This window comes from Cervus elaphus, chromosome 15 (assembly GCF_910594005.1).
Source record: "Cervus elaphus chromosome 15, mCerEla1.1, whole genome shotgun sequence".
NCBI classification, from domain to species: Eukaryota; Metazoa; Chordata; class Mammalia; order Artiodactyla; family Cervidae; genus Cervus; species Cervus elaphus.
In genome coordinates, this window is record NC_057829.1 from 81,810,392 (window position 1) to 81,838,366 (window position 27,975).

The 27,975-nt window shown below is 38.6% G+C and overlaps 2 protein-coding genes across 9 annotated transcripts; one reads left to right on the plus strand and one right to left on the minus strand.

The window, feature by feature from the left end:
* Nucleotides 1-211: 211 nt before the first annotated feature.
* Nucleotides 212-22,050, minus strand: TIAL1 (TIA1 cytotoxic granule associated RNA binding protein like 1). 8 transcript variants are annotated; one of them, XM_043925442.1, is made up of 13 exons: nt 21,868-22,050; nt 19,091-19,152; nt 15,026-15,122; nt 9,447-9,596; nt 9,152-9,206; nt 8,910-8,997; nt 6,934-7,009; nt 5,202-5,310; nt 4,782-4,877; nt 4,580-4,664; nt 4,246-4,369; nt 3,764-3,903; nt 212-2,927 (listed from the first exon to the last, which is right to left on the minus strand). In XM_043925442.1, the coding sequence occupies exons 3-13, from the start codon at nt 15,035-15,037 to the stop codon at nt 2,801-2,803; spliced, it is 1,062 nt and encodes a 353-aa protein (XP_043781377.1). In that variant the 5' UTR covers nt 15,038-15,122; nt 19,091-19,152; nt 21,868-22,050; the 3' UTR covers nt 212-2,800. The 8 variants fall into 8 exon arrangements, with proteins under 8 accessions (XP_043781377.1, XP_043781374.1, XP_043781372.1 ...); XM_043925439.1 differs by lacking the exon at nt 19,091-19,152 and adding an exon at nt 19,647-19,697 and having other exon boundaries at nt 9,447-9,545; XM_043925437.1 differs by lacking the exon at nt 19,091-19,152 and adding an exon at nt 19,647-19,697.
* Nucleotides 21,524-27,195, plus strand: LOC122708826 (translation initiation factor IF-2-like). The gene is made up of 2 exons (XM_043925445.1): nt 21,524-21,900; nt 22,048-27,195. The coding sequence occupies exons 1-2, from the start codon at nt 21,724-21,726 to the stop codon at nt 22,654-22,656; spliced, it is 786 nt and encodes a 261-aa protein (XP_043781380.1). The 5' UTR covers nt 21,524-21,723; the 3' UTR covers nt 22,657-27,195.
* Nucleotides 27,196-27,975: the final 780 nt, after the last annotated feature.

Here is a 27,975-nt window from a genome sequence, read left to right on the forward strand (position 1 = left end):
ATGCAAATTTCTACTGCTCCATACCCAGAAATAAAATTTTAATCCAGCAAAGCAAATGGATGTTTATCACTTATACAGAACACAGAAATAGGTCCTAAATATATGTAAACTTCATATACCTTAACTAATAATGTAAAACAAAATGGAATTGCCTATATCATGGCAGCCTGGAAGGATAATTATGTAATAAACGACAATAAGAAAAAGTCACTCATCATATAGTCTAGTCTTTATTGAAAGACTTACTTCAACTGTGGTTTACAGCTTTGGCTTAAGTTGGCCAGTCATTTCAGCCTCTCACTGCCAGCAGACATGAAAGTGGGAATGGCATGAGGGGAAATACTAGTAGAGAGATCAGAGCAAAGAAGGTGGTAGGCAGAAACACATCACCAAAAATAAATCTCAAAGTGATTATGAAATAAACATTTTCTTGCTTGCCAAAGAATCTCTGCTGCTGTTTTTAATGAACATGGAAAAGGCAACGATTCTTAGGCTTAAATTGGATCAAGATAGCACTGACTTCACTCTGGGTTATAAAATAGTTCTTGAGTCTGTGTTAGCTTGATAGTTGTATTTTAAAATGGTACATTTCATTTGGATAAGTAGCTTTATATTTTAAAAACCATTTAATAAGAAATATTAATAATTTCCATTAACTGAACTGAGCACGTAATCTTGTTCTTTCAGATTAAGATGAAAAGATTTCAGTCATATGTTTCCTATGCAGTATTAACTAGTCTGGTGTTGCAACAAGCTACTTAATTTACTGGCAGACCGAAAAAGGCAAACTCAGAGTTTAGTTCAAGTTTCACATATATTTAAGAAAATTTTAACTAGGAGGCGTAATTGATATAATTTGAGTGTTCTCCTTATAAAGTATAAAGTAAATTTTCCAAAACATCCCCCAAAGATACTAACCATGAACAAAAGAAATAAGGGTAAATTTTATAATAGATGAATGTAATAAATGAGTACTGTGGTTAAAACTAAAGTGCCATAAAAAATTTGGCCTGAAGACGAACAACTTAGGACTCTGCAAATTTTCATATTTAATGAAGTTCTAAATGGGGGAAGAAGGAAAATACCAAAATTACTGTGGAGACCAACTTACAAAACCATTATTTTAAAGCTAATTGTAAGACTTCAAAAGTTTAAGAACCAGTAATTTGTGGGTGCTAACTGTATCTTATAGTGTAACTGTAAAGAGTTTTTTTCATTTTGGTTTCCAGACTTCAAAACATTTCAAATACACTGCCTAAACATTTGCACCCCCTAGCTGTCAAAATTCGAATAGATAGAATTTTTATCTCTTTTACATTCCTGTTATGATAGAAATTTGAGGCAGACTGTATGCACATGGCCTGAAAAATACCTCAGAATCAAGTGTTAATCTTACCCAATCGAATCATTTACAAACTCTGCACTCATACAGCTCAGCCTCTGTTCAGACTTGTCATCCCATGCACACTACCCACAAGGAAAAAATTAATTAAAAATAAAAGTCACAACTCTGTGTACTATTTAAGCTGAATATCCAATTATAAATTGGTACATCAAACTGTCTAAATAAGATGTTTTAACAATCTTGTTAAAAAAATTCTTGGGCAAAATATATCTAATTTTAAAAAACACCCCAAGATTTTTTAAAAACACTTGTACTATACAACTTATAGGAACCTTGAAATAGGCTTACAAGGTTTTAATCAAGGTATTTACATACCAGATGATGTAAAGCAAAAACAGAAAAAAGAAAAAAAAAATCTAATTTCCAATGACATTTTAAAATGTACTAATGCATCAGATTTGTATGAAATTAAAATTAAGGCTTTTTCTGTCATTTGTAGAATTTTAATCTTACATAGTAGCCAACCTTGGAAATGTCAGTCTTAAACATTCTTATTCATCCATTGCATTCAATGCAGTGGAGTGTGTTAAGTGTTACTTCAAATAATTACATTGTTGCTACTTCTATGTTGAAGCATGCTTTTAAAACACTGTATTCAATATTTACAATGTATATCATTTAAACTTCATGTAAAAGCATAGGTATGACTGTCTGACTTTAATACAAACACCATATTTGGGATTTTCCCCCCAAAATGAAATGTAGTTTACTACAGTTTTAATTATGAACACTTTTTAAAGTTTTAAAAATATGTCTTAATGTGGACCACCAACATTTGCTCAAGTAAGTCAGACAATGCTGTTCCTTATTTAGGTTACAAAATTTCTTTTATCAGTCTGGTTTCAGTTTCTTTAGGCACAGAGAAAGTATTTCCTCCAAAGCGACTCCAAAGTCATGCATTTCTTCTCAATATCACTGTTTTTTCCTGCTGACTTCGAATGTGGTCCACCTCGGGGGAGGGGAGGGGAGTATCAAAATTCAGGATGAACTTATATATGATTCCCAGTTTTTCACGATCCTCCCTTTTTTGCTCTTTTAAAAACACAGTGAGTTAAAATACTGAACAGCAAGATAAAAATGGAATAGTATCTAAGAATCAAAATGTATTACCCATTTCTCCTATTATATCAAAATTTGTAGTCAGAATTTTTTATTCACTTTATTTTAGTTTTTATACACAAAGAAAAATCATGTTCATATCCATCATGAACAAAAACTTAAAAAGGCAGAACTAGAAGACATGTGTCCTTCACCAAAGCAAAGCTGTGCTAAAGGTTCCAAACATTTCAATTTTTAAAATAAATATTTTCATTTTCCGATGTCTACTTTCATGTCTTCAGAGTGTCACAAGGAAATTGAAGCTATCATGAATTACATTTTGTTTAGAGTCCCCGCTCACTGTGTTTGGTAACTGGCCATGCCATATCCAGCTTGGTTGGGAGGAGGTATTACAGGGGGAGGGGCTTGTCCTTGGGGAGGCTGAGCACCAAATCCACCCATCCAAGCAGCTGAAGGTGATTGACTTGGAAGAAAGAAAGAAAGAAAAAAAAACTTGAGCAAACACAAATAAAAAATCATCTACACATTTATACACAAATCAAGCAGAGCCTAATCACAGAACAGACAAGAAATCAAGATACCTACAACAAAGAGCAAAGAAATAAATGTTACATATCTAGCCACATATGCAAAATATATATTCTAATATTAGTCTTAAATTTTTGTTTAGACAACATAATGTCTGATAAATATCTCAAAGCTGATTTTTTAAAAAAAAATGACAAATGATTCAACACATCTACCCTCCAAATATTGCACACATGGTAGATACGCATATCAATTTATAAGCAATTTAAAAAACACATGTTTACATTGGAAGGGGGAGGAGCAACTGCTGAGAATAATAATATAGGCTGGCCCAGGGGGAAAAAGTACAAGGAACAATGCAATCAATCCATAAAACAAAAAGGGTAAGCTGCTTTGTATTAGATAAATATTTGGAGACCTCACACAAGCTAATAGGCATAAAGCATTAAATTTCTGAACATAAATAAGACAAAAGATCTTTTCCATGCAAAAGTAAATTAAGTAGATAAAATGGAGTATTAGAAATACAAGTCAAACTCTACCAACTGCTCATAGAGATAGTAAGACACATCAAATGCTATCCCAACCTCCCTTTCCACCTAGATTATAAAAAGCAAAGTTTCAGCATTTTTTATAGTTTCTACAATGCTTATAATGCCACATTGTTCAGTGTGTTTAATTTAAATAGATTCTCCCCAGGAAAACATACTTTCAGATTCCTTTTGTTGGAATTTTATCTGTTTCTACACTGGAAAAACTCAAACAACTTACTCTACTCCAAACCCTTGTTGATTCCACGGCTGCCCGTACACCCCGTAAGGCGGTACTTGCCACCCATTTGCCATATACTGTCCATACTGTTGTGGGTTTCCATAAACTTGGCTCCACTGGCCCCACTGACTATAGTCAACCTAGGAAAAAGCAAATTACTGTTTTAGGAAACGAGTAAGAAACACAGTATTTGAAGAAAGTGGGAGACAAGGAAGAGAAAAACTAAGTAAGCACCCTTATGTGAATAGGACTCTGTTATTTATCATTGTCTAAGTTTATTGGGGTGGTGACACCTGTGAAAAGAAAGTATTAAGATTCAGTTAATACCGTAAAATAATCACTTTTGAAATAGCATTAATAAAATCAACTGAAAGCAGCTATATGCTTTATTTTTTGTTTGCTTTCTTTTATAGACTTTCTAAAGCTCTTATGTAGATATGTAAGATGGAAACCTTAAAAAGTGCTGTGAAAAATCGAATTACCTGTTGAAAGTTTTTAGTCATATCAGGAGATTCTTTACCCCAATAGCATTTAACAACATGTCCTTCAATTGTAGTACCATTCACCGAAACAATAGCATGAGCCGCACTTTCATGGGTAGAAAATCTAAGAGAGGAAGAGAAGGAGGTTTGTTTTTTTTTAAACTTAGTAATACAGAAACCCCTTAGTTTAAACCTATCAACTTGGTATTTTCCTAAAGCACATCATATAGGCAGTTTAAAGTTCTATATTGCAAAGAAGTACTAAAATAACAAACACATACTTGAGGGGATCAAATAATATAACTGAAAGGAATGGATTAAGGTAGAATTATACCTGACAAATGAATAGCCCTTTTCTGGAAAAACTCGGATTTCCATAATTTGCCCAAATGGTGAGAAGGTCTGCCTCATAAGCTGATCTGAAAAATAAACGTACAAAAAATGTAAAATATTTAAGGTTCATGTTATTAAGAAATTACTACTAATGATGATGACACTCCACAGAGAAGGGGACTAGGAAAAAAGAGACACTATACCTGTTAAGCCAGAAGCAATTCCTCCACAGTACACAGTACAGTTTTTTGGACTTGACTGGTTTACTACATCTTCAAATCTCAGCTGCTTAGTGTTATCTTTATGCAGAAAGAAAACAGTGTTGACAGTTATGCAGCATTATAAAATGGATTACTGTAATACTATAAAAATATGAGATATGCCTCACTGTGGGGAGAAACAGAACTTTTTTCTCCTTGACACTACTGATTTGATCTATAAAATCAGCTGGTTCACAGCTCCAAATATACTTACATCAAAGCCCCGTTATTTTCAGATAAATATATTAAAAATTAAATGAGTCTTACAACGCTAACAAAATTAAATTTTAAGAAATTGAGACTATACTAACAGATGATTCTGTGAAGTATCCTTAAAAACATATAAAAGCAGACGTATCTTACTTTCTTGTGTACTTTTAGGTGCAGGGGGTTTACGTGTAGCCCAATTGGTTCTGATCTGACGACCACCCAACCACTGACCTCCCATATGCACAATTGCATTTTCTGCATCCTGTGAAGAAAAAAAAGAAAAGAGCGATTACCAACACAGAAAGTAATGATATACAAGACTAAGATGAAATAAAATGTTGGTATTTCTGGAGACAAAAATCTTATCAGTAAGTGACTCATTACAGCAATGTTTATTTATAGATTTTAAGATACTAGGAACAGCATTTAAGCATCAAGGGAAATTTATAATTCAAACATGCAAGAAGAAAAATCACAATCCCATTGATAGCCAAGAAAAAGGACACAGTTGTTCTTAAATATCTTGTTGATCTGTAACATAACTTTTACTGTAGAGTTATCTAAAAACTCTTGATATTATGGTCTAAATCACCTTACCCCTTACCAAATCTACATTCTAATAGCAATGGATTATGATTATGACAGGGCTTCCCAAGTGATATTAGTGGTAAAGAACCTGCTTGCCAATGCAGGAGACTAAGAGAGAGGGGTTTGATCTCTGGATCAGGAAGATCCCTCAGAGGAGGACATAGCAACCCACTCCAGTGTTCTTGCCCAGAGAATCCCATGGACAGAGAAGCCTGGTGGGCTATAGTCCCTGGGATCACAAAGAGTTGGACACGACTGAAGTGACTTAGCACATACGTATGCAGACATGACTATGACACGAGATTTAAAGCTTAAGACAAAAGAGTTGGAATGCTGTAAAAAAACCTTTTTTTTTTGGCCATGCCACATGGCATGCAAGATCTTAGTTCCCCAACCAGAGATTGAATCCATACGCTCTGCAGTGGAACTGCAGAGTCCTAATCACTGGAACGCCAGGGAATTCCCCCAAAATGAGTTTAGATTATAGAGGTTAATGTGCATTTGCAATGAATCTAAGCAAAAAAAGAATATGACTCCAAGGACTTCCCTGGTGGTCCAGTGGCTGGGATTCCGGGCTCCTAATGCAGGGGGCCTGGGACCAATCCCCGGTCAGGGAAACTAGATCCTGCATGCCTCAAACGAAAGAGCCTGCATATGCAGGGAAAACTAGAAATCATACGTGCCACAACTAAGACCTAGAACAGTACCAAAAAAAAAAATACAACTCTTGTCCCTTTATCTTACTGCTTCAATAAAACATGCAATTTGTTGTTGAAACTGTTCCAAAATGTTAATATCAAAGCCCATTGTATTATCTGATGTTACAGTTAATGGAAATGCTTAGATATTTGATGTCTTTTTCTTAAATACATGCAAATATAAATATGAATTGCCTAAAATTTCATTTACATAACTTGCTGTAGTCATTACCATCCCAGCTACAAAGATACAGATAATATAATTTAAAAGTTAAAATTGAGATTTTCATGGTTAAGACAAATATAATTTAACTTCCCTCCAAATTCTGAGATTAGCTCATGTGTCCTAATTTTGAGTTTTACTTCTAACACATCTTACCCATACCAAGTCGCAATTGCAAACTTCAATATTCTTCCTTATAACCACCTTATAACCAGTCTATCTTTTCCCATTTATTTCCAAGCTTACGGAAAAAAAAAGAACTATGCGCTATTACTCAAACAAAATCACACAATCATTGTGTTTGTTGTTAACATCCAAAAACATTTACTGATGACTGAATTTTGTATTAAATTCAAACTGAGCTAAAAGAACATACCAGTTTATTATAAAAAGACACAAAGCCATAGCCTTTGGATTTTCCAGTTGCCATGTCTTTAACTACTCGGGCATCCCTGTGAAAAGAAGCACAGCTAAATGAGGGAAGTGAGAGTCATCCTCAAAATAAAAACTAAAAGGAACCACACACACTGTATTGTGAGCATTTTTTTAAATAAAATTTCAGTTAGCCCTAATTAACTATAGCCATTCCTGAACTCTCCCTAACGCTTCTTTACCTGTTAGAAAAAAGCAGTAGGACAAAAACATGTAATAAACATGCAACCTAATCAAATAGCCTGAGCTTTCTAAACTAAACGCTCAAATCTGAAGATTAACAGGAACAATAGTTTCCTCTGCTAATATTCTATTGGCTAGTGTCCTCTAGGTTTACTGGTTCTATAAATTACTGTAACAATGCTAGCTACTTTACCATGCAAACTCTAAATAGTTAAATGTTTTCTGCCTAGTGATACCAAATATATGAAATATTAAAAAATTGAAAAAGAGGAAAAAATAGGAATTAAAAAGGCATACATGGCCTGTTAACAGATTTCTTTATTTTTCTTGGTCAATTCTCTACCATCATTTTGGAGTTTGGGCAGCTGTAAATTTTGAAAAATTGACATTTTCAGAAATTTAAGAAAGGAGAATAAAAAACTAACAACAATGCTAAGCACACCAGTACGAAAACAACAAATTTACACAGAAATTTTAGTGAGTAAGTTAAAATGATTGGAAATATAGAACTCCACTGAATATAGAATGTTAAAATGTAAATACTAAAATATGTATATATAAATAATGTATAATAATAATAAATAGAAATGAGAAAAAAATCTACAACTGAGTTCCAGTGTGCACAGTTCCTTGCAGTTAGCCTTCAAGATCCTGTCCATTCTTATGAGCAATTCTGCAAAATAACCAGAATGCTATTACTTTTAATTGTGACTTGGACTTTAGAAAAACTGCAGGTCTCAGGTATAAATAAAGATTGAAAAACAGCAACCTGTATTATTTTTTACACTGATTTTTAAAACAGTATTACTTACCACATTTATTAGAGATTAAAAAGCAAAGCAAATATCAAAATAGAAAATTAAGAATTACATCTATCAAATAAAATCTATAGAACAACAAATTGTAGAGAGAAATATTGTTGTTCTTAGGTGAAACATATTTTTGTAAAGTACTAAAACATTTAACTTAAATCTACAGGAAATAAATACATAAAATAATGTGATTTTAATTAGATAAATTGTGATAAACATTTTATAGAACTTGTAACCACTTTTAATTTTCCAATATATTAGATCAAGTAACAATACAGTAAAATCTGAGCATAAACTTTGTTTAAAAAAATAAATAAATCAAACCACAATTCAGCCCTAACTAGCAGAATCAAACACCACTAACAAAAAATAATTTACTAATAAATCCCACATTTATGGCTCAGACATTGAAACATTTTAATACTGTAATAGTGCTACTTTTCAGCTAAAATATCAAAACACATTTATCATTATAATAACATGTACATTTCTAATTTCACAATAAACCCAAGGATTTCCCTACTTTTCCACACTTATAAATTCCTTCTATGAAAGTTTAATACACAACCGAAATCACATTTAATCTTGGTTAACCTGTATCTTTAACCACCAAATTCTGAAAACATTTGACAAAAGCTAGACTTTATTAATAGGCATTACCACCCAAACATCTGCTTTAAAGATAACAAATAGAATCACTTAAAATTTTTTCACATGTTATACACAGGATTAGATGAAAACAAGACCCCAAAACATTGAAATGACATTAACATTTTCAACAACATCTACTAATCAAAAAAACCAAACAAACAACAAACAAAAAAAATCACACTAACTAGGGAAAGAAACTCTTAACTCTGATACAAGTTCATCATATACAATTTTGCCTATTGCTATTGAATATAGTATTGATTATGATACTTACGATATTTTACCAAAGGGGGCAAATGCTGATTTGATATCTTCTGTTGTAATTTCTGGACTCAAATCTCCAACAAACACGTGGAAATGATCTGAAATCAAAGCATTTAGTAATCAAATATTTAAGAAGTCAGGGACTAAACCTTTTTTAGGCAACACTAAAAGGAAGAAAAAGCCCTATGTGAGCTGGTAATGCTGCCAGGATAATTTCAGAACTCTTCCGTAAAATGCAGCAGGAGTACTTACTGGAAGTATCTTTTTTCTGGCTACTTGGTGTTGTTGCCCAGTTTACTTTGACCTCCTAAAAATAAAGATTATATTTCATAAAATTATTAGGCATGTCATTATGACTCATAACACTTACCACTTATTAAATCATTTATCAAGCAGAATGAATTTTGGTAAAAGCACTAAGCTGAAGAAAACAAAACCATCACTTGGCAGAGCTGAGTATTTGTTTAGAAACTTGCTAGGAAAGAACACAAGCTCATCTGACGTGCAGACAGACACACTCACAAGGCGCCATCACTCACTGTCTTACCTTTCCCAAAATTTTTCTCCCATTCATAGCAGCTAATGCAGCAGCTGCATCTCTGTGTTCATAAAATTCCACAAAGCAATATGGGTCATTGCTTGTATGCTGCAAAACAGAAAATCCAACAGAAGAGTTGACCCTTCTGCTATCGGGTTGCTGAGAAGAAAATCCAGGAAAAAACATTACTGATAGCTAGGAATGTATGAGGTGAGACTGTATAAGCTTATGAAAGCCTAACACTTTACAAAGCCTAACACTTTATAAGATTTACACCTATACCTGGCTTTGCACCTCAGAATATTGTTGTACTCAAACGAACTACAAAGCAGTAGAGAATCATGACTATCAGTATTAAATAAAAAGATAGGATTCTGGTGAAATATGTTAAATATAAAACAGAAGTTTATACTAAACAAAACCTCAAGCTCAGATCTGAGAGATGAGGACCACTCCTTACCACTGCTCTCCTCTCCCAACATTATTTTCAAAGGGATGAACTCTATTTACGCATCATAATCCTTCATAAACTGTATCCCATGACTATAAAAAAAATACAGAAATGAACCAACTTTACAAGCTTTTCTCCTGATCGAAACTAGGATTAGTACTATACATGATGAGACAAGATTATGTATTTCTCTGGATAAGGAAGGAATAAGAATGGAAACCGAAAAATCTCAGATTTATAATCAACTGTTGAAATGAAATCCCTTTCAAAAGCTTTGGAAGCACTGGAGATTCTATTCACTTTGAATTTGGTCTTCCAAAGACCAGAAAAATGTACTAGTGATTAAGAAAAGGTTTTCTGAAAATGTGTCTGAATAAAATATTCCAAGGCAAAGCTACGATTTTACATCAGAAAATGCCAATACAAGAGTGAGTGTCTAATACAACACCAATAAATACTAAATAGCAATATTAAATTAACAATAAACAAAAAAAACCACAACAATATAAAACAAAGTACCTAAATTTTAGCAACTGTGTCACCTATGAACCAAAATGGAAATGAATTTTTATAAGATGGCCACCTATAATGAACAGCTATACAATTGTACAAATATATTTTTTACGTAGGCTAAAAATATTCATCACTGTTCCATGTAAAATACACTAAAAATAATACTTAAAATGTGGCAATTCCAGTTACACTTACAAGGGATTAAAAATACAAGATAAAATTAAGCTCTTTTCAACAACCACTGTTTTTCATTCCAGGAAAGTTTCAGAAGAAAAATCCAAAATAAGACATCTGAAACAATAGTGGTGAAGCAACCAGAAGGCATTTCCTTAAGGGAAAAAAAGTGTAATCGTTAATACTGACAAGAAAACTACGGTCTCTCATACAAAAACCTATTGTTGTAGCCACGTGAACGTGAATGTTGTATTTGCGAGGCAGAGAAAGGAAATAGGGGGAAAGACTCCAAAGAGAAAAAGGCATTCAAATTCCTTCTGTGAAAAAAGAGTTGACATTTACCAGTAACATTCATTGAAGAAAGGATTTCAAAGTAAGTAAGAGGCTAAATCTGTGCTAGTCAGCCTTCCTCCTCATCCTACCTCTTTTGCCCTGATGGTCTCTAAGGAAAACATGGGTAACTAGTAAAACGTACAGGAATCCAATGGTAGAAGTATTCTTAACGATGACAGGCTTCAGGTAACTAGTCTACTTGTGCATACTGATTGCAAATTTATCTAACCAGTAGTAGGCCAGATCCCACACAATGTACGTACATACATGTGTACACACACTCTTAGATATTCACATACACTGCATTTCATCTCACTTAAGACACCATTGATTTTTTTTGTCACTGTCAGAGATGTTAAAATTTTTTAACATTTGCCTTAGAATTGGTAATATACACTTATTATAGTATATGGAGGTGGAGCTTCCCAGGTGGCCCAGTGGTAAAGAATCTGCCTGCCAATGGAGGAGCCCTTAAGAAAGTCAGGTTTGATCCCTGGGTTGGGAAGATCCCCTGGAGGAGGGCGTGGCAACCCACTCCAGTATCCTTGCCTGGAGACTCCCGTGGACAGAGGAGCCTGGCGGGCTACAGTCCATGGGGTGGCAAAGAGCCAGACACACACAGCACCTGAGCACACACATACACACAGGTACACGGGGAAAGCAGCTAGAGTCTAAGACACAGCACCTAAAGTAGAACACCGTAAGGGCAAGAAAGAACTTTCTCACACACTGAAATGAAATTCATGAAAGGAAACCAACAGTCAGCAGTGGAGTTCAGGGCCTTTGAAAGCTTTCCATTTACACCACTACCAAGGGACACGATGGGGGCTTCCCTGGTGGTCCAGCGGTTAAGACCCCTGCTTCCTATGCAAGGGGCATGGGTTAGAGCCCTAAGATACCACATGTTGTGCAGCCAAAGGAAAAAAAGTTTAAAATCGACTGTGTCCTTACCTTCATGTTGTCACCAATTTTTGTTGGATGACATAAATACCAAAGCAGAGAAATATGAGACTTTAGAACTATTTACAAGTTCAAGTGTAGGAGTTGTAGAATATGGATAAATTATCAAAGTTCACTTCAAACCCTTCCACCCTCAAGTGGCTGATTGTGCATACAAGTTAATAAAACAAACATCAAATGTTTCTCAAAACATTTTCTAGTGACTTTCCACTTTCTCACATTCCATTCTTTCCCAAACACACTCCAGCCAGTTTCTAACCCAACCATGGCAAGGAAATTTTGTGCTGAGCTCACCAATGACCTCTCTGCCATCTTTGTGATTCCTGTTCTTCCTCATCTTGACCTTCAAGCAGAATTCAACACGGTTGACAACTCTCCTCCTCTTCTAAATATTCTCGTCTAGATTCCACCATATTCTCTTGGTTTTCCTATTTCCTCACTGGAAATCTTTCTGAAGGCATTTTTCCCTCTTAACTCAGACTATTACTGTCACTTACGTGTTGAGGAGAGCCTGGCATGCCGCAGTTCACAGGGTCACAGAGTCGGACATGAGTTAGCAACTGAACAGCAGGTGCTGAGACGCACCAGGGCTCGTACCTAGGCCCCTCTACTCTCTCCTCTCTCAGCGCTCTCTAGATCTACCAACTACTTCTTCTCCAGCCCCACGGCTTCAAACATTACTGCAAGCTAGTATTATCAGCACTGGTCTCCCTGAAGTCCCAAAATGTTTATCCAACTGCCTACACATAATGTCCATTTATTGATATATCTCTACAACACATCTTAAATTTAACACTGCCAACACAGTGAGTGATTCCCACCACTCGCCCCATCCATCCCATGCCCCCTTCAGTCATGCCCATTTTAGCAAATAAACAGCATTACCATCCACACAACCACAAACAAGAATCTCAGGGGTTTTTCTTGATGTCTTCATTTCCCTGTGTCCCAAGGTCAATTCAGTGTTATCGATGCTGCCTCCAAAATACATCTCAAATTTATCTACCTCTACTTCTGTGGCTACCGCTCTAAAGAACAAATCCCCCACAGCATGTCTTACCTTGACTAGTGAAATAAACACAGTTAGTTTCCTTCTCCTTCTGCCCTTGCCCCCTACAATCCATCCTCCATACAACAGTCATTTTCCAGTCACCTTTAAAATGCATGCAAGACTAGAGAAAGTCCAAGCCCCTCAATGAAGACCCAGCACAGCCCCTCCCCCGAAATCAAACAGGAATACTTTACCACCCTACCTAAAGCCCCGGGTGCAACCACAATAAAATCCAAGTGCCCTGTCATGGCCGGCACTGCCCGATTGATTCCCAAACCCTGCCTGCCTACTCATTTCCCACCATTCACCAGGCTCCAGCCACCCTAGTCTTTGGTTCCTCAAACACCCAAGCTAACTACCAACTCAAGGCTTTTGTGTGGGTTGTTCCCTCTGCCTCCAGCTCGTAATGCACACAGCACCATCTTGTTATTCCCATCTCAGCTCAAAGAGGTGATGATTTCTGACAGCAATCATCAGGTTGGTCCCATACCCAATATCCACAGTCTGGAAAAGACTCATTTGATCCTTTAAAATTTGGCTGAGTCAACTGCCCACTGACAAGAGAGATTTCTGGATCACAGACCATAACCAAAAAGCCTCAACATTCAATTAGGCAACTTTCGTTCCCGTCTCCTTACGAACCTTTATTATTACATTCACAAAACAGATGCCAACGGCAGCAGGACACCTCCCCTCACCACCCAGGATACAGGGCACCAACACTCCACTCGTCATCACGGAACTGTCTTCTTCTCTTCAAAGCTCTCATCCCTATCCGGGATTGCCGTTCCCGGCCTTCCACAGCAGCTCACTGCTGCTGACGACGCTCTCATTAACATGTGAGCTCTCGGGCACCTGCGGGTCTAGCTCTGCGGTACGTCCCCAACGCGCTGAACGATGCCAAGTGCAAAGTAAACGTTTAACGAATGAAAAGGAAGAATGAGTAATAATCAAAGACAGGAAGGAAAGAAGAGAGATCATTATTGTCAGGAAGGAAGATCCAAAGGCTACTTGGCTTTACAGGTGCTTAAGTTTCTGCACATCAGGACATCACACCAACTCCTCAGCCAGCTCTGGTCCCTGCTGAATGCTCCTGCCTCACCTCCTGGGATCTCACAAGACGAATCCCATTCCAAACTCAACCGTGTTATGGTTTTTATTTTTCCCTCAATCTCACAACAACTCCCGCTCTCTGTCTACCGGCCTGGATCAACGTTCTTCTCTCTACCCGGATTCCCATCTTCCTCGCATTGCTATCTAGACAGTTTCCACTATCCTTTCTGGTTTCGCCTGAGACACTGAATCCCCCAAGAAGCCTCCCCCGCCTGAAGACTGTGTGGACCTATGTGCTCCTAGAGTACTTGAAACGCTCGGTGTCCGCAGCGTCTCCTATCCTGTATCATTAGTGCCTGGTAACGCCTCTGTCTCCCTCATTAGACTGGAAAATTCTCTAGGGCCAGGAACTGTTATATTCACCACTGTATCCCTACCACTTACCATGGTACCTGGCACAAACTGAATAGTCCCCCCCCCCCCCCAAAAAAGCATTAACAAATAAAAAAGAAGAGAATAAACTGAAATACAAGTCATTGACCAGGAAAGTATAAAAAGTAAGATTTCTTTTTTTGGGGGGGGGAAGGAAAACAAATTAACAATTCAATTCAAACTCCTACCTTCATCAAGTTGTTCAGTCAGCATTTACTAAAAATTAAAAATGTTCAAGATGCTTATGTGGCACTATGCTCATAATGACCCAATGTTCTACACACACCCTTCCCTGAGCTCCAAACATAATGTTCTTACTGTAAATAGGTGAAAGATCACCTAGTTTTTCAAGTATTTTGAGATAAGCTCTAACAATTTTTTATAAGCAGCATCACCTGAAGACAGCATCATCATGAAGGACTATTTGAAAATACGGGCGCAGAAACTTTGTCCTCTAAACTTCTAAACCTAGTTTGTCAGTCAAATCAAATAAGTCAACACAACAAACACTAATCTCTCCATCTAGTAACCTGAGGCTTAAAATGATACAAATCAACTCATGTATCTCAAAATGTTAAACATTATACTAACTGTCAGCACGTGGAACTGGGAGGCTCTTACCTCTGTGATCATTTTACAGCTTTTACAGGGTCCAATCTGACTGAATAACTGAAGAATAAGAACTTCTGTCACATCTCTGGAGAGGTTACCTACGTATCTGTATAGGAAGAGAAAAAAAATAAAACTATCAGAATTTCCCTTCAGCTCTGGCTCTAAAGCATTATCATTTACACATCATCTTTTATTTCAACTTCCTCTCTCTTCAATAAAATTTTTCCAATTAAGCCTCATTCTTTGTGTGTAAGATTAACTCTCACCTAGGAAAGCATAACTGTTCTTAGGGCACTACAGTATCACTTTCAAAAGAGCAAATCAATGTGATTTTGCATACCCCCAAAAGCATATTATTCTGTAGCCTATATATCATTTTCTCATCTGTTAGAATAAAAATAATAATTTAAACCAGTCTCAAGAAAACTACAATGTTTAGATGTGAAACACAATTCAAAATAATGTGTAACACACACAGTACCACAAATATTGACTCATTAAAACACCCAATCATAGAGGGGTATCAGATATAAGGTTAGTTTATCTTAGGCCCTCAACCAAAGCAATTACATGAACAAAGAACAGAATCAAAGTTATAGCAAAACACACAAGAGATTGAAGGATTTTGTTCTGTCTTGGTAATAAGACTGTCATTGATGGTATGTCTTCATTATTTTGTTTCAGGAGAGCAGGGTAAAATAACAAAATTTCCTCATCTAAAATGCATCAGAATCAGCAAAATACATCTTTATGTAGGTAACAAAGCAAATATAAAGATGTCTCTAGAAATTCAGAAAAAATTACAGACAAATTCAGGCATACTTTTGACTGTAACATATCTAAAAATTTGCGTTTTTTTAAATTACAGGTTGAAGATATATATTTTGTATAAGAAATTTAATACACAGGTTAAGTTTAAAAGAAAAGAACATTGCCACTCAAAGACGACCATCTTGCATCATGGGCCTATCTCAATTTAGCTGAATAAACTTTTTAAGTCTTTCCGGTACTCAGTGTATAATTCCTAAAACTCACATCTGCTATGATCCTCATAAGCCAAACAATATTTGTAAAATTTAAACATTGTTTCTTCTGGAAAGGAAAGTAATATATAACATCTGGAAACAATGTATTGAGACCAATATAAGCCTTGCATCTACAGTTGCCATAGTTTAAGTAGGGACACTCTGAAAGGGAAAACAGGACTGAGAAAGGTAAGGTTAAGTGTTAAAAAAAAAAAGAAAATCTGATTAAGAATGAACAGCAATTTTCTTGTTTACCTAAGAATTTCATCATAATGGGTCCTAATAACTTTAACACACTCTAAAAATGAAACATAAGTCCAATGTTACTTGAACGGAAGACTAAACAAGTGACAAACTGGTTTGGGTCCACTACGTTACCTTTTTTGTTACATTTACAGTAGAGCAGACCCGAGTGTAGAATGTGCAGGACACTCTCCCAGCAGTAGTGAAAGGTTACAGACTTTTGAGCTAGCCAGACAATCACCTGTCTCCTTTTTTTTTTTAACCCATAGGGGTTTGTGAGTCTGTATCCTTGGAATTTTTTATACAAGGTAGACCCAGCTATAAAGAACAGTGACCTCGGTCTCTGAAGTGTTAAAATTCATCTAACCTAAAATAGTAACAGTTAGCTCATTTCTAAGTGGAGAAGGAAATGGCAACCCACTCCAATATTCTTGCCTAGAGAATCCTATGGACAGAGGAGCCTGGTGGGTTGCTGTCCATAGGGTCGCAGAGAGTCGGATACGACTGAAGCGACCTAGCATGCATGCATGCATTGGAGAAGGAAATGGCAACCCACTCCAGTGTTCTTGCCTGGAGAACCCCAGAGACAGGGAGGGGAGCCTAGTGGGCTGCCGTCTTTGGGGTCGCACAGAGTCGGACACGACTGAAGCGACTTAGCAGCAGCAGCAGCAGCTCATTTCTAAGAGAATAGGAGGTTCACGTATCAAAGCTAACTAGTAACAAAGTAAAAATTATCACTTTTATGTAACAATTTGTAAATGATTTAAATAATTTTAAGTTTGTATGAGTGTTTAAACAGCTTTCCAGGAAAAACTGCATGGGCATACTGTTTCATAGGATCTTTATTCCAAGTCAATCTATTTCTAATCAATACAGATTCTGAAGAATTTCTAGAGGCACATTTAGATATATTAATTTACATTTTGAGCAACAAAGAGCAAAAGGTTAATTTAAGTTTAGAATGTCATGAAATACTTATAGAAAGAGTCCAGTTTTAAGGTTTCCTATTTTTCAAATATTTTCACTAAAAGTTCAGCGGTAAAGGAGCAAACTTCAGAAGCTAATATAAAAACGGCCTTCCATAACCACATGTAGGACATCTGAATCTGACAGGATAAAAAGGATATAATTCAACACATAATTTCACCTAAATTATACCCAAATCTCAAGACTGCCTTTTCCTTCACTCAGAGTTCTGTAATTCATTTATCTACATTTGCCTGCATCCTCCATACAACTTAATACAGAAATACTTCGCAACTTTTAAAACACTATACTATACAGTTTAAGTACCTTGACATTATCATAAAGTTATCTGTCCCAAAATAAACACTAACAAAAATATTCAAGGCTTGACCTGGCAAAAATATCACATCTTGGTAATATACTGAAATATTACCCTTTTCCCTTCTAAATTATATGTCATTTCTACACTTTCTTTCTGCTTTGGTTATGAGGCAGTCAACATATTCTAACATTCCAAGGATTTAAATATAAAATTTCTAGTTGAAGAACACAGAATAACAGAAAAAGACAAATGGCTCAAATGCTTGTATCTGGACAATTCAAAGAGAAAATACTTAGGAAATTCTAAAACACTTTTTAACTCAAGGTGGGGAAAAAGCATACATTTGGTCTATTTTGTCTTCTAAGAACAGGAACTGTAGGAATTAACACGTTAAAAATGGAAAATAGTGTCTCTGTCCCTAACCTCAGGGTTAAAATCAAATTTGAGACGAGAACTTGGCAGTCTCACAGGAGGCAGAAGTCCACACTGCCAAACTACTTCCTATGTTGAACTGGGCAGAATCTTAAGAACACCATGCCTTTCAGAAGACTAATCACACTTTCCATCACTGACTCTGCTCTCACTCTGAAAAGGTCAGCCCTACAGAGGCCGAAATTATCAGCGCTTTTACACAAGATGCTATGGCTAAGTAACATTTTTGGTTTTGTTCTTGCAAATTCTTATGTAAGAGAAGATTTTGCAACAATATCCTTCAATGGGCCTCTAATGAACTGATCAATTTATCAATATTTCATTTTAGGAAGCAGGCAGGGCAGAAGAAAGGTACAGAAGTATAAGTGAACTGACCAACTATATAAGGAATATTAACACACATACACATACATTTTAGAGAAACAGAATATGATTAAATTGAATGAGAGGCTTAATTTAATTACAGGCCCAATAGGGCCAAACCCTTGGTACAGCTAATCAATTCTGTAATAGGATTTAATAGTATTTACTTCTGTTATTGCCCTTGGATGGTCAGATTATACCCTAAATCAATGGTTTATTTCCTCCTTTTGACTGAGTCTCTATTAGGAAGAAAACAGTCTAAAAGATGGCTCTGTACAACATGGTATAATCCCAGATCCACAATTCCTATTCATTGTGGTACCTCGAATAGATGAAGAAAATAAAACTACAGTAGAACACCATTACAATTTAATGCTGTATAACAGATTCAGAAATACCATGGATCGAATCACTGCACTCAAAGTTATCCACAACACAAATGTGAAATGTGAATCCTACAAGGTAGGTGCTGGGCAGTCCCCTTCCAACACCAGTTTTACACAGAATTTTTCTCATTTGTTTTTTTAGATCTCAAATTACCCAATATATATTAGCTCCCCCCACCCCGCAAATGTCAAATAAGAACAAAGAAACATCAGAAAACAGACCTTCAAAGCAACTATATGACAAACTTTACGCTCAACATCAAAGCAATTCTATATCACTTTAAATACCATCAAATAAATTAGTAATACTGTAGGTAATGAATATTTAAAGACCTACCTAGGCTATAAACACCATATTGTTTTCTGATGATAGAACCATATGTCTTAGCTTGTGTGTGTCTGCAGGAAAAAAACCTCACTAGTAACACACAGGCATTTTAAGGAAACAGTTTAAGATAAACTTTGTTAAGAGTACATTGTTTTAAAACATACCAACCACTTTAAAGCCCAAACCAAAGATCACAATGTAAAATAAAAGAAGGATCTCCATAAATAAACAAAACCCCTACTAGATATCAATCTCTAAAGTCACCTTCAAATTTTTCATCATGTTACTAGTATCTAAAAGAACCTTTTGAGAATACGTAAAATATGCATTACTTTTATTAAAATCTGACAAAACTGTAATTGTGAAACATTCGCTTTTATCTCAAAATTGTACGTTTGAGGTTTAAAATATATATATATATATATATATATAAAGCAACAGACCACACCATATATGACCATGTCTGCCTACATACAATTTTAAATCGATCAGGATTTCTTAAAAAAACGGACTTAATATTAAATTTAGTGAAAAGAAGTAAAATCATTGTAAAATATTTGAGTACCTCTTACGTTCCAGGCAGGGGTAAGACCTAGGAAGATGTAGCAGTCCTTGTCTAAAAAAAAAACACAACAAACCTTCCCATGGAGAAGAGTGGGAGAAGGAAAAAGGAAGACTAGCAAACACGTGCTGACATCTGACATACGGGTACCACCAAGCTCAAGGTGCTTCAGTACTTAATGTATACATGTCACAGTTTTAGACAGCTGTAAAGATACTGAGAAAGAGCAGGAGTTTGGAGAAGGTCGAGGTAAGAATTCCTAAGTGAAAAGAAATTATTCTGTAGAGTAAGGTCTGACAGGGATCGAAGAGAAGGCAGAGGCAAAGTAGTTACATGAATTAAAGGTACTGCAATAGCATTTTATTTAGCATGACAAAAACCAGGAATTCTTCATAAGGGACACAGTTAAAGTGAAACGTGTCTGGAGAATTTACCAATTATTCAGTAGCTATTATGATGCAATGATGACATTTCAGAGTTTTAAATACAATGTAACTTTTCTCTTTGTTAAATACATGCTTGCTTGCTAGGCCTAAATTCAGCCTTCCCAGATGCTTCCTTCCAAGAACACATTGCTAACTAAATCCCAAGTCTTGGCTTCAACAGATGTCAAGAGGACAAATTTCAGGCTTGTCCCAATTCTCTCTTCTGGGAAAAGACAGCAGAAATGGAAGACAGCACAAAACATACACTGAAAACTTCCATTAAGCAGGCTTTTCAATCAAGCATTTGACGTGCTTAAGCTGGCCTCAAATTCTCAAAAAGAATAGCGGATACTTTAGGGAGACATTAAAGAAACAGGAACAAAAAAGTGTAATCTCCCCCCTCCCAACAAGACAAGAAGCCAAACTTGTACCAATACTGAACACAGATATCTGCCTTCTTGACCGAACACACTTTCCTTGCTAGGAGTAGAGAAGAGAAACTGGTCAAACTGCCTGAGTACCCATCCACCTTCGTCTACTCCCCCCAAAGTAATTTCCCCATCAGATAGTACAGCCAAGTGGACTATGATCCTATCAATACCAGGCAGAGGCAAGAGAAAACAAAGCAGCGACCTGACTGACTCCCTGCACGGGAAGCAGGTGTGCTGAGCTTCGAAACGTTAGGAAAACCCAAGGTACCCAACTTAAACATTTAACTAGGAATTACTCACATTTCAAAAAAAATATTTTTTTTTTTCCAGGAAAAAAGGAAAGGAATGCCATACTGTTTGCAAAGGAATGCAAATGCTGAGTCATCACTCTTCAGTAGAAAGGCAAGGAAACTCGAAAAAGCGATTGGAAGATGAAATTCATTCATTACACTGGGTTTCAGGTAAAGAGTGACAGCAAGATCGAAGAAAGAGCGCTCAAAAGACACACATCGAAGAGCTGATTAAAAAAAAAACAAACAAACAGAAAAAACCCTCTACTTATCCAACTCTGAAGGTCTCGACCCAAGAAACAGATTAGAAAGAGGTAACACCAATGAGAGCAAAAGCAGTTTAACAACTGGTTGTCAGTTTAGCGTAGGTAGCGCTCAAAGTAAACTTCATCATCCAAGAAGGGAAAAGATGCTCCGGCGGCAAGAGGCATCCCTTTCTCACTCTCAAAGTAGCGGGCGCTGGGCGAGTGTTTCTGACAGCGTGGGCGCGGGCACGTGGGGCAGAAAGAGAGTAGGGGCTAGAGTTGCGGGAGAGCGTCCGGCTCCCTCCGGGAGTTCAACTTAGGGAGAAGAGCCTTCAGCGACTGGAGCCGGGGACGTGGAGGGCGCGAGTGCCGATTCCTCGCGACCCACAAGGAGAGGCGGCTGCGATCCCACCCCCAGGCCCACCCCCACCAGGCCCGGCCCCCATGGTCGGGCGGGGGCGGGGGGGGACCCGCAGCTCCCGGCCCAGCCCAGGGCTCCCAAAGCAGACTGAGAGCAGGAGCTCTCCCGGGCCTGACAGGTTCTGCCGTGCAGAAACCCAGCTTAGGAAGGGGGTGCAAAGAAGGGCGCGAGAGGGAAAGGTCAAAGCGAGCCCCGGACCCCAGGAAGTGACTGTGTTTGGGGGGGAAGGGAGGGCTTCCCTTCCAAGGAAAAAAGGGACAGATGAGGAATGCACTTCGCGTCCGCGCCACCGCGGCCAGGGATCCACCGAGAAGTCCCAGCTTCGGCCCCGCGCTCCTGCTCCCTCCCACAGCGTCCCGCGGTGCCAGGGGGCCTCCCAGCGCCTGGCATCCCCTCCGTCTCGGGTACTCACAGAGTCCGGGGCTGCCCGTCGTCTTCCATCATGGTGGGTGCGACGGAGCGATCCCGGGACAAGGGGGAGGGCAGGGCCGGGGAGGGGAGGGGGTGGGGAGGAAGGGGAGGGGGGCTCCGGGCACCGGCTGGGGACAGAGGAAAAGGCACCGAACCCTGCTCTCGGGCTTTCTCCCCCCAGCCCGCTCCGGACACTGCGCTCCAACCAGGAGGAGCAGGAGGAGGAGGAGGATGGACAAAATGGCCGCCGCCACCAGCCAGGCAGGAAACGGGGCAGAGCGCAGGCGCGGCCCGCCAGGTCACTGCTGAGGCCGGCGGCGACGGCCTGCAAGGGGGATCGCTAAGAGGGGAGGAAGACGGGCCGCTAAGGGAACCCGGTGCGGTGTCACGGCGAACCACGTCGTCGCTGTGCGCCGGCCGGTCGGCGAAACCCAGCCAGCTCGAGTCAAAAAAAAAAAAAAAAAGAGAGAGAGAGAACCGCCGGGAAGCTGATGTGTCTGGGAATTGTGGTCCTAGAAATGAGAGAGGGAGTCGCTTCTCCAGGGGACTTCTGGGAACTGTAGTCCAAAGGAGACGGCCGGCACCAGCGGGGCGCTGGGACGCGGAGAAGAGGCTTCTGGGTAGTGTAGTCGTCTGTGAGGCGTGCGGCGACCAGGAAGTCGGCGTGCTGGGAGGGGAGCGGGGGCAGAATAAAAGCTACACTAAGAGGCGGGGAAACGAGGTGGGGGAAAGCCCCGTCTCGGAGGTAGACTACAAGTCCCAGAGTGCCTCGCGCTGGGGGCTGTCCTAGCACTGCTCCTGGCATTTTAAGGCTCTTCTGTTGGCTCTGCGGGGGCTGCCGCTCCGCCTCCATCCAGCTTGAGAGCGGTTTCTTCAATTGCGGCTAAAGGCAGTGCTCTGTCTCCGCGTGGTGTCCGAGCCCTCAGGGGCTTTCTGGCCCCAAAGTATTAACCAAAACGGCCTGCCTATTGTAATCAACCGCTACCCCGCGCGACGGGTGAAGGGGGTAGAGTGGACCTTGGACCCGCGCTGAGCTGCAAGCTGCGCTCGCCGGGGCCTCCCTCCGACTTTTCCAACTGCCAGCCGCGTCCTTTGGGCGCGTTTTCCCTCAAATAGGTATTCGAGCCTGGGTTGGTGGCATGCAAATTGCTTTGGGGGTCCTGCCCAGTCGTGTTCGACTCTTTGTGACCTCTGTAGCCCGCCAGGATCCCCTGTGTATGGGATGTTCCAGACAAGAATACTGGAATGGGGTTGCCATTTCCTTCTCCAGGGATCGAACCTGAGTCTCCTGTATTGGCAGGCGGATTCTTTACCACTGAGCCACCAGAGAAGCCCCAGGGAAAATTGCTTTACAAGTTTCGAAGATCTCTCCATCCGTTCACTCATCGGATAAGGCGATAAGAAGAGCAGGGGGTTTCTAGAACCATGTTGTTAAGGATTGACACCAGGCTGAGGAGTTTGGGCTTTGTCTACTAGTCCATAAAGAGCTTTTCAAGGGATTTATTCTCTTAACTGGACCTGGGTACAGTACTGTATTTATCATAAGGCAGTTCATCATGGACCCATGCCTGGCCCACTTTATTTATCTCCTATTGTTGCTCTAACAGTCTTAATGACTTAAAACGACAGGAATGTATTATCTTAGAGTTCTGAACTGAGTTTCACTGAACTATAACCAAGGTGTTGGCAGGACTCTTAAAAAAAAAAAAATGAATGGTTGCAAGAGATGAGGATGAATAGGTGGAGCACAGGTCATTTTTACCCAGTGGTGAAATTATTCTGTGTGGTATTGTAATGGTGGATCCCATAGAATGTACAACACAGAGTGAATGCTAATGTACGCTATGAACTGTTAGTGAGTAATCATATGTCAACACTGGCCCATTGTTTGCAACAAATGTACCACATAAATGCAAGATAGTAGCAATAGGGGAAACTGTGTGGTAGAGAGAGGATGTATCGGAACTTTGTACTTTCTGCACCATTTTTCTGTAACCTTAAAACTATAAAGGTCATTACAAAGTGGGAGGGGGGAAATTGTGTCTTTTTATCTTTTTGAACTTTTTTCATACACTGTAACATTCATACACTGTATGAAATTCATACATTTCTTACACTGTAAGATTCAGCCATACTTTATGTATTTAGTTCATTCATTTTCACTCTTGTATAAGATTCCAGCTGGTGAACATACCAGATTTTGTCTGATTTCTCTTGAATGGACATTTGAGTTTCTTCTAGGTTTTTGCTACTGTGAGCAATGCTGCTATGAACATTATTGTACTCTTCTGTTACAGATTTACAAGAACTTTCTTTGGTTTGTTTGAGTCTATTCGTAAAAGTAGGTTTGTTGAGTCACGGGGTATGTGAGTATTCAATTTTAGAAGATAATGCCAAACGTTTTTTCCAAAGTGGATACACAGATTTGCACTCCCATTAGCATTATGTAGGAGGTTTTATGAGTGGATCCATAACTTCTTCAGCACTTGCTTTGTCAGACTTTTTACACTTATCAATCGAAATGTTAGCTCAGTGTAGACTTAATTTGCATTTAATAATCAATAAGATTGAGTGTCTCTTCATATTTCATAGCCATATGTATTTCCTCTTCTGAAAAATGCTTGTTTATATCTTTTGTCCATTTCTCTGTTAGGTTATATATGCTTTTTTTCATTGATTTTAAGGAATTCTTGATGCTGATCCTTTCTCAGTAATGTATATTGCAAATATCTCCTCCCAGTTTATAAGCTGTCTCTTTAAATGCCTTTAATGAACAAAGTGCTTAATTTTTAAAATTATTTATTTATTTTTGGCAGTACCTCGTGGCTTCTGAGATCTTAGTTCCTGGACCAAGGATTAAACCCACACCCTCAGCAGTGAAAGCACAGATTCCTAACCTTTAGACCACCAGGGAATTCCCAAAAGTGCTTAATTTTATGGAGTGTGTGTGTGTGTATTGTTTAAGAAATATTTTCCTACCTCAACTTCTAAATCACAGATTCTAAAAGATACTCATCCATGGAGTATACTAAAAGTTTTTAAACTTAATATTTTAAATTTAAGTCATTAATCTACCTGAAGTTAAATTTTATACATATATAGGGTAGGGATCAATTTCATATTTTTCCACATTTATATCATTATTTTAAAGTTCCATTCATTGAACAGTTCCACACAGTGTTTCCCATTTAATCTGACATGCTCCTTGTGTCATCGCGTAATTTGGGTCCTTAGAAGATCGAGAGAAGCATTGAAGGAAAATTTGTGAAGGGTGAAAGAGGACAGGAATAGGCCAAAATCCCACAATACATGTTGGACACTTGTGAAAAGGGAAGTGGGCAAGGAGGGTTGGCTAGGAATTGCCTCCAACTTGGTGCAACTCGGAGATAACGTTGACAAAGTCACTGGAGACCCTCAGAGAAAAGTTTGCCTCTTAGTGGAGACCCATGTCAGACAGAGATGGCTCCACTCCCGTACCCCAGCTGTCTCAGTCACTGGCTCAAAGCAGCCTTGAGAGAGAGCGTGGTCTCTGCACGAATGCTGCAGTGGCTATAAAGCTGCTGTCTGCTAATCTGGGCGAGACCTAGAGGTTGTCCACTAACTGTGCTCCTAGCGCCAGGTGCTCTTGGAGGGAATTTTGAGTAAGGTACCTTCATGGTTATCAGAGTCCTATGCCAGAGTTTCTGACATGCACAGGTTTGTTTCCGGGCTCTCTAGTCTATGCCTGTTGTCAGTACAAAACTATTATCTTCATAAGAAGTTCAAATCAGCTATTCTTGGTCCCTTTGTGCTCAGTCACTCGATCGTGTCTGACTCTCGGCAGTCCCATGAACTGTAACCTGCTAGGTCCTCTGTCCATGGGATTTTCCAGGCAAGAATACTGGATCGGGTAGAGTAGGTTGCTATTTCTTACTCCAGGAGATCTTCCTGACCCAGGGATTGGGTCTCTTGTGTCTCTACCACTGTGCCACCAGGGTTCTCTTCCACATATGTTCCGAGATTTTAAGTAGGGGAGTAATATCAGGCCTATACTGGAGCAGGAAAAGTCAGGCAGGTGTCTAGATTATCACAGGGATGAAAGATTTCAGGCTGAGAGAGCTTCTGGGCTAAACTTCAGCAAGTAAGAGAAAAGGAGTTACAAATTGAGTAGATTTAGGCAGTAGCAATGAAAAAGACGTTATGGATACAAGATAACAGGGCGGCAGTAAGGTGGGAGAAGGGAAAAAAACCCAAGCTAACTCCCCATGTTAAGGGCTTGCCTATCTTCCCAGATGGTGAATTCTTTCACTGAGTCAGGAAACACAGGAAGAGCAGGTTTTAGGGAAAGTGTGTTTGGTTTTGCTCTCAATGTTTGCACATATATTTATGTGCAATATAATATATTTAAGCTGCCCAGCATTCAAATGGATATGGAAGCCTAGAGCTCAGGGACCCAGACTAGCTACCGGAGTAGAAAATCTGTAGATGTAACTGAGGTCTGAGGTGAGAGAAAGTGTCGCCTGGGGAGCGTATGGAAGGTAGGAGGGCTGAGAACATGAGAGGACACTAACATAACGAAAATCAAAGAAACAACCTTAAAAAATTGATAAGGATCAGTCAAAAGGAAAGGCTCCTACCTGAAACCCATTTGGATGGATACTATGGAAAATGCCAGAAAAAGTAAATAAAATAACAAGTGTTGGTGAGGATGAGCAGAAATTGGGACCCTGGGGCCCTGTCAATGGGAATGTAAAATGGTGCAGCCACTGTGGAAAACAGTATGGCAGCTCTTCAAAATTAAAAACAGAATTACCATATGAGTCAACAATTCCACTTTTGAATATATACCCCCAAGAAATTAAAAGTAGGATCTCAAAGAGAAACCATACACCATGTTCATAGCATTACAATAGCCAAAAGGTGGAGGCAACACGTGCCCATTGATGGATGGATGCATAAGCAAAATGGGGCATATATGTGTAATGAAATTATTGTTCAGCTTTAAAAACGAAGGAGATTCCAACACATGCTACAACATGGGTGAACCTTGAAGGCATCCTGTTAAGTGGAATAAGCCAGTCACAGAGGGCAAATATTGTATGGTTCCACTTATAGGAGGGGCCTAGAATAGTCAAATTCAGAGAGTAGATAGAAGGGTGAGTGCTGGGAGTTTGGGGAGGAAGAGACAGTGTTTCATCGGCACAGAGTCTCAGTTTGAGATGATGAAAAAGTTGCAGCGATGGATGGTCCTGATGGTAGTATAAAATGAATGTGCTTAATGCCACTGAACTGTACACTTAAAAATAGTATCGATGGTAAATTTTGTTGTATATATTTTACTGCAACCTTTTAAAAAGAGTCTGAGAGAGACTTGGTCAAGAAGATGAAATATAATGAATACCTAGGTTGTTCGCTCTTACTGAAAGGAGAGCAAACAACTGAGGGAGAATTGGGAGATAATGTAAATAAGTACATGAAAAACCAAGTGAACAGAAAATAAGACATTTACCAACTCCATGAAAAGGAAGTTACATTGGATAGGAGAAGTAATTGTATTGTTTGGCTCAGCTGTGCATAACATTTACACGGTCATAATAATAAAGACACTGAAAATTGATTTAACCAAAATTATATTACAGCAGGATATGTGTTTGTGTGGTAGATGAGGGGTGAAAGATAAATTCTTATCTTTTATAGCCGAAGTCAATAGATAATACCTAAAATTGAGGAACCGGGAAATGGCAATATAGTCAAGCTATTTAAAGATAGGGAGTAAATACTGAAAATGGATGATTCTGGGAAGAGGAAATGGAAGAGGTTTCAGAATTTCTGGTTTCCTAACAAGCCTTATACATTTTGATTTTTTAAAAACTACGTATACAGATCTGATAAAAATTAGAATTCATCTACAAAGAAAATAAAGCATCAACATGGTTGCACCAGTGGAAAAATTAATCCTCCCCTCCCAATGCTAAGCCTTAGACCCAAGAGGGCTAAGAGGGTGCTGTAAATGATGAAAGGCCTTTACTTTTTGTAAAATCAAGCAACTAAAACATGTAGCAAAAAGCTGGTCTAAATTAAAATCAGACAAATGAGGAACATAGAGTATTGAAAAACCAGCCCATAGCAA

Excerpts from the sequence above, each read along its gene's own strand:
- LOC122708826 (XM_043925445.1), top strand. The coding sequence starts at position 21,724 with ATGCACTTCGCGTCCGCGCCACCGCGGCCAGGGATCCACCGAGAAGTC. Across the intron at positions 21,901-22,047 it reads GCCCGTCGTCTTCCATCATG|CCCGCTCCGGACACTGCGCT; the intron begins GTGGGTGCGACG and ends TTCTCCCCCCAG.
- TIAL1 (XM_043925437.1), bottom strand. The coding sequence starts at position 21,899 with ATGATGGAAGACGACGGGCAGCCCCGGACTCT. Across the intron at positions 9,597-15,025 it reads GCTGTAAAATGATCACAGAG|CAACCCGATAGCAGAAGGGT; the intron begins GTAAGAGCCTCC and ends TTTTCTTCTCAG. Across the intron at positions 2,928-3,763 it reads CAACAAGGGTTTGGAGTAGA|TCAATCACCTTCAGCTGCTT; the intron begins GTAAGTTGTTTG and ends CTTTCTTCCAAG.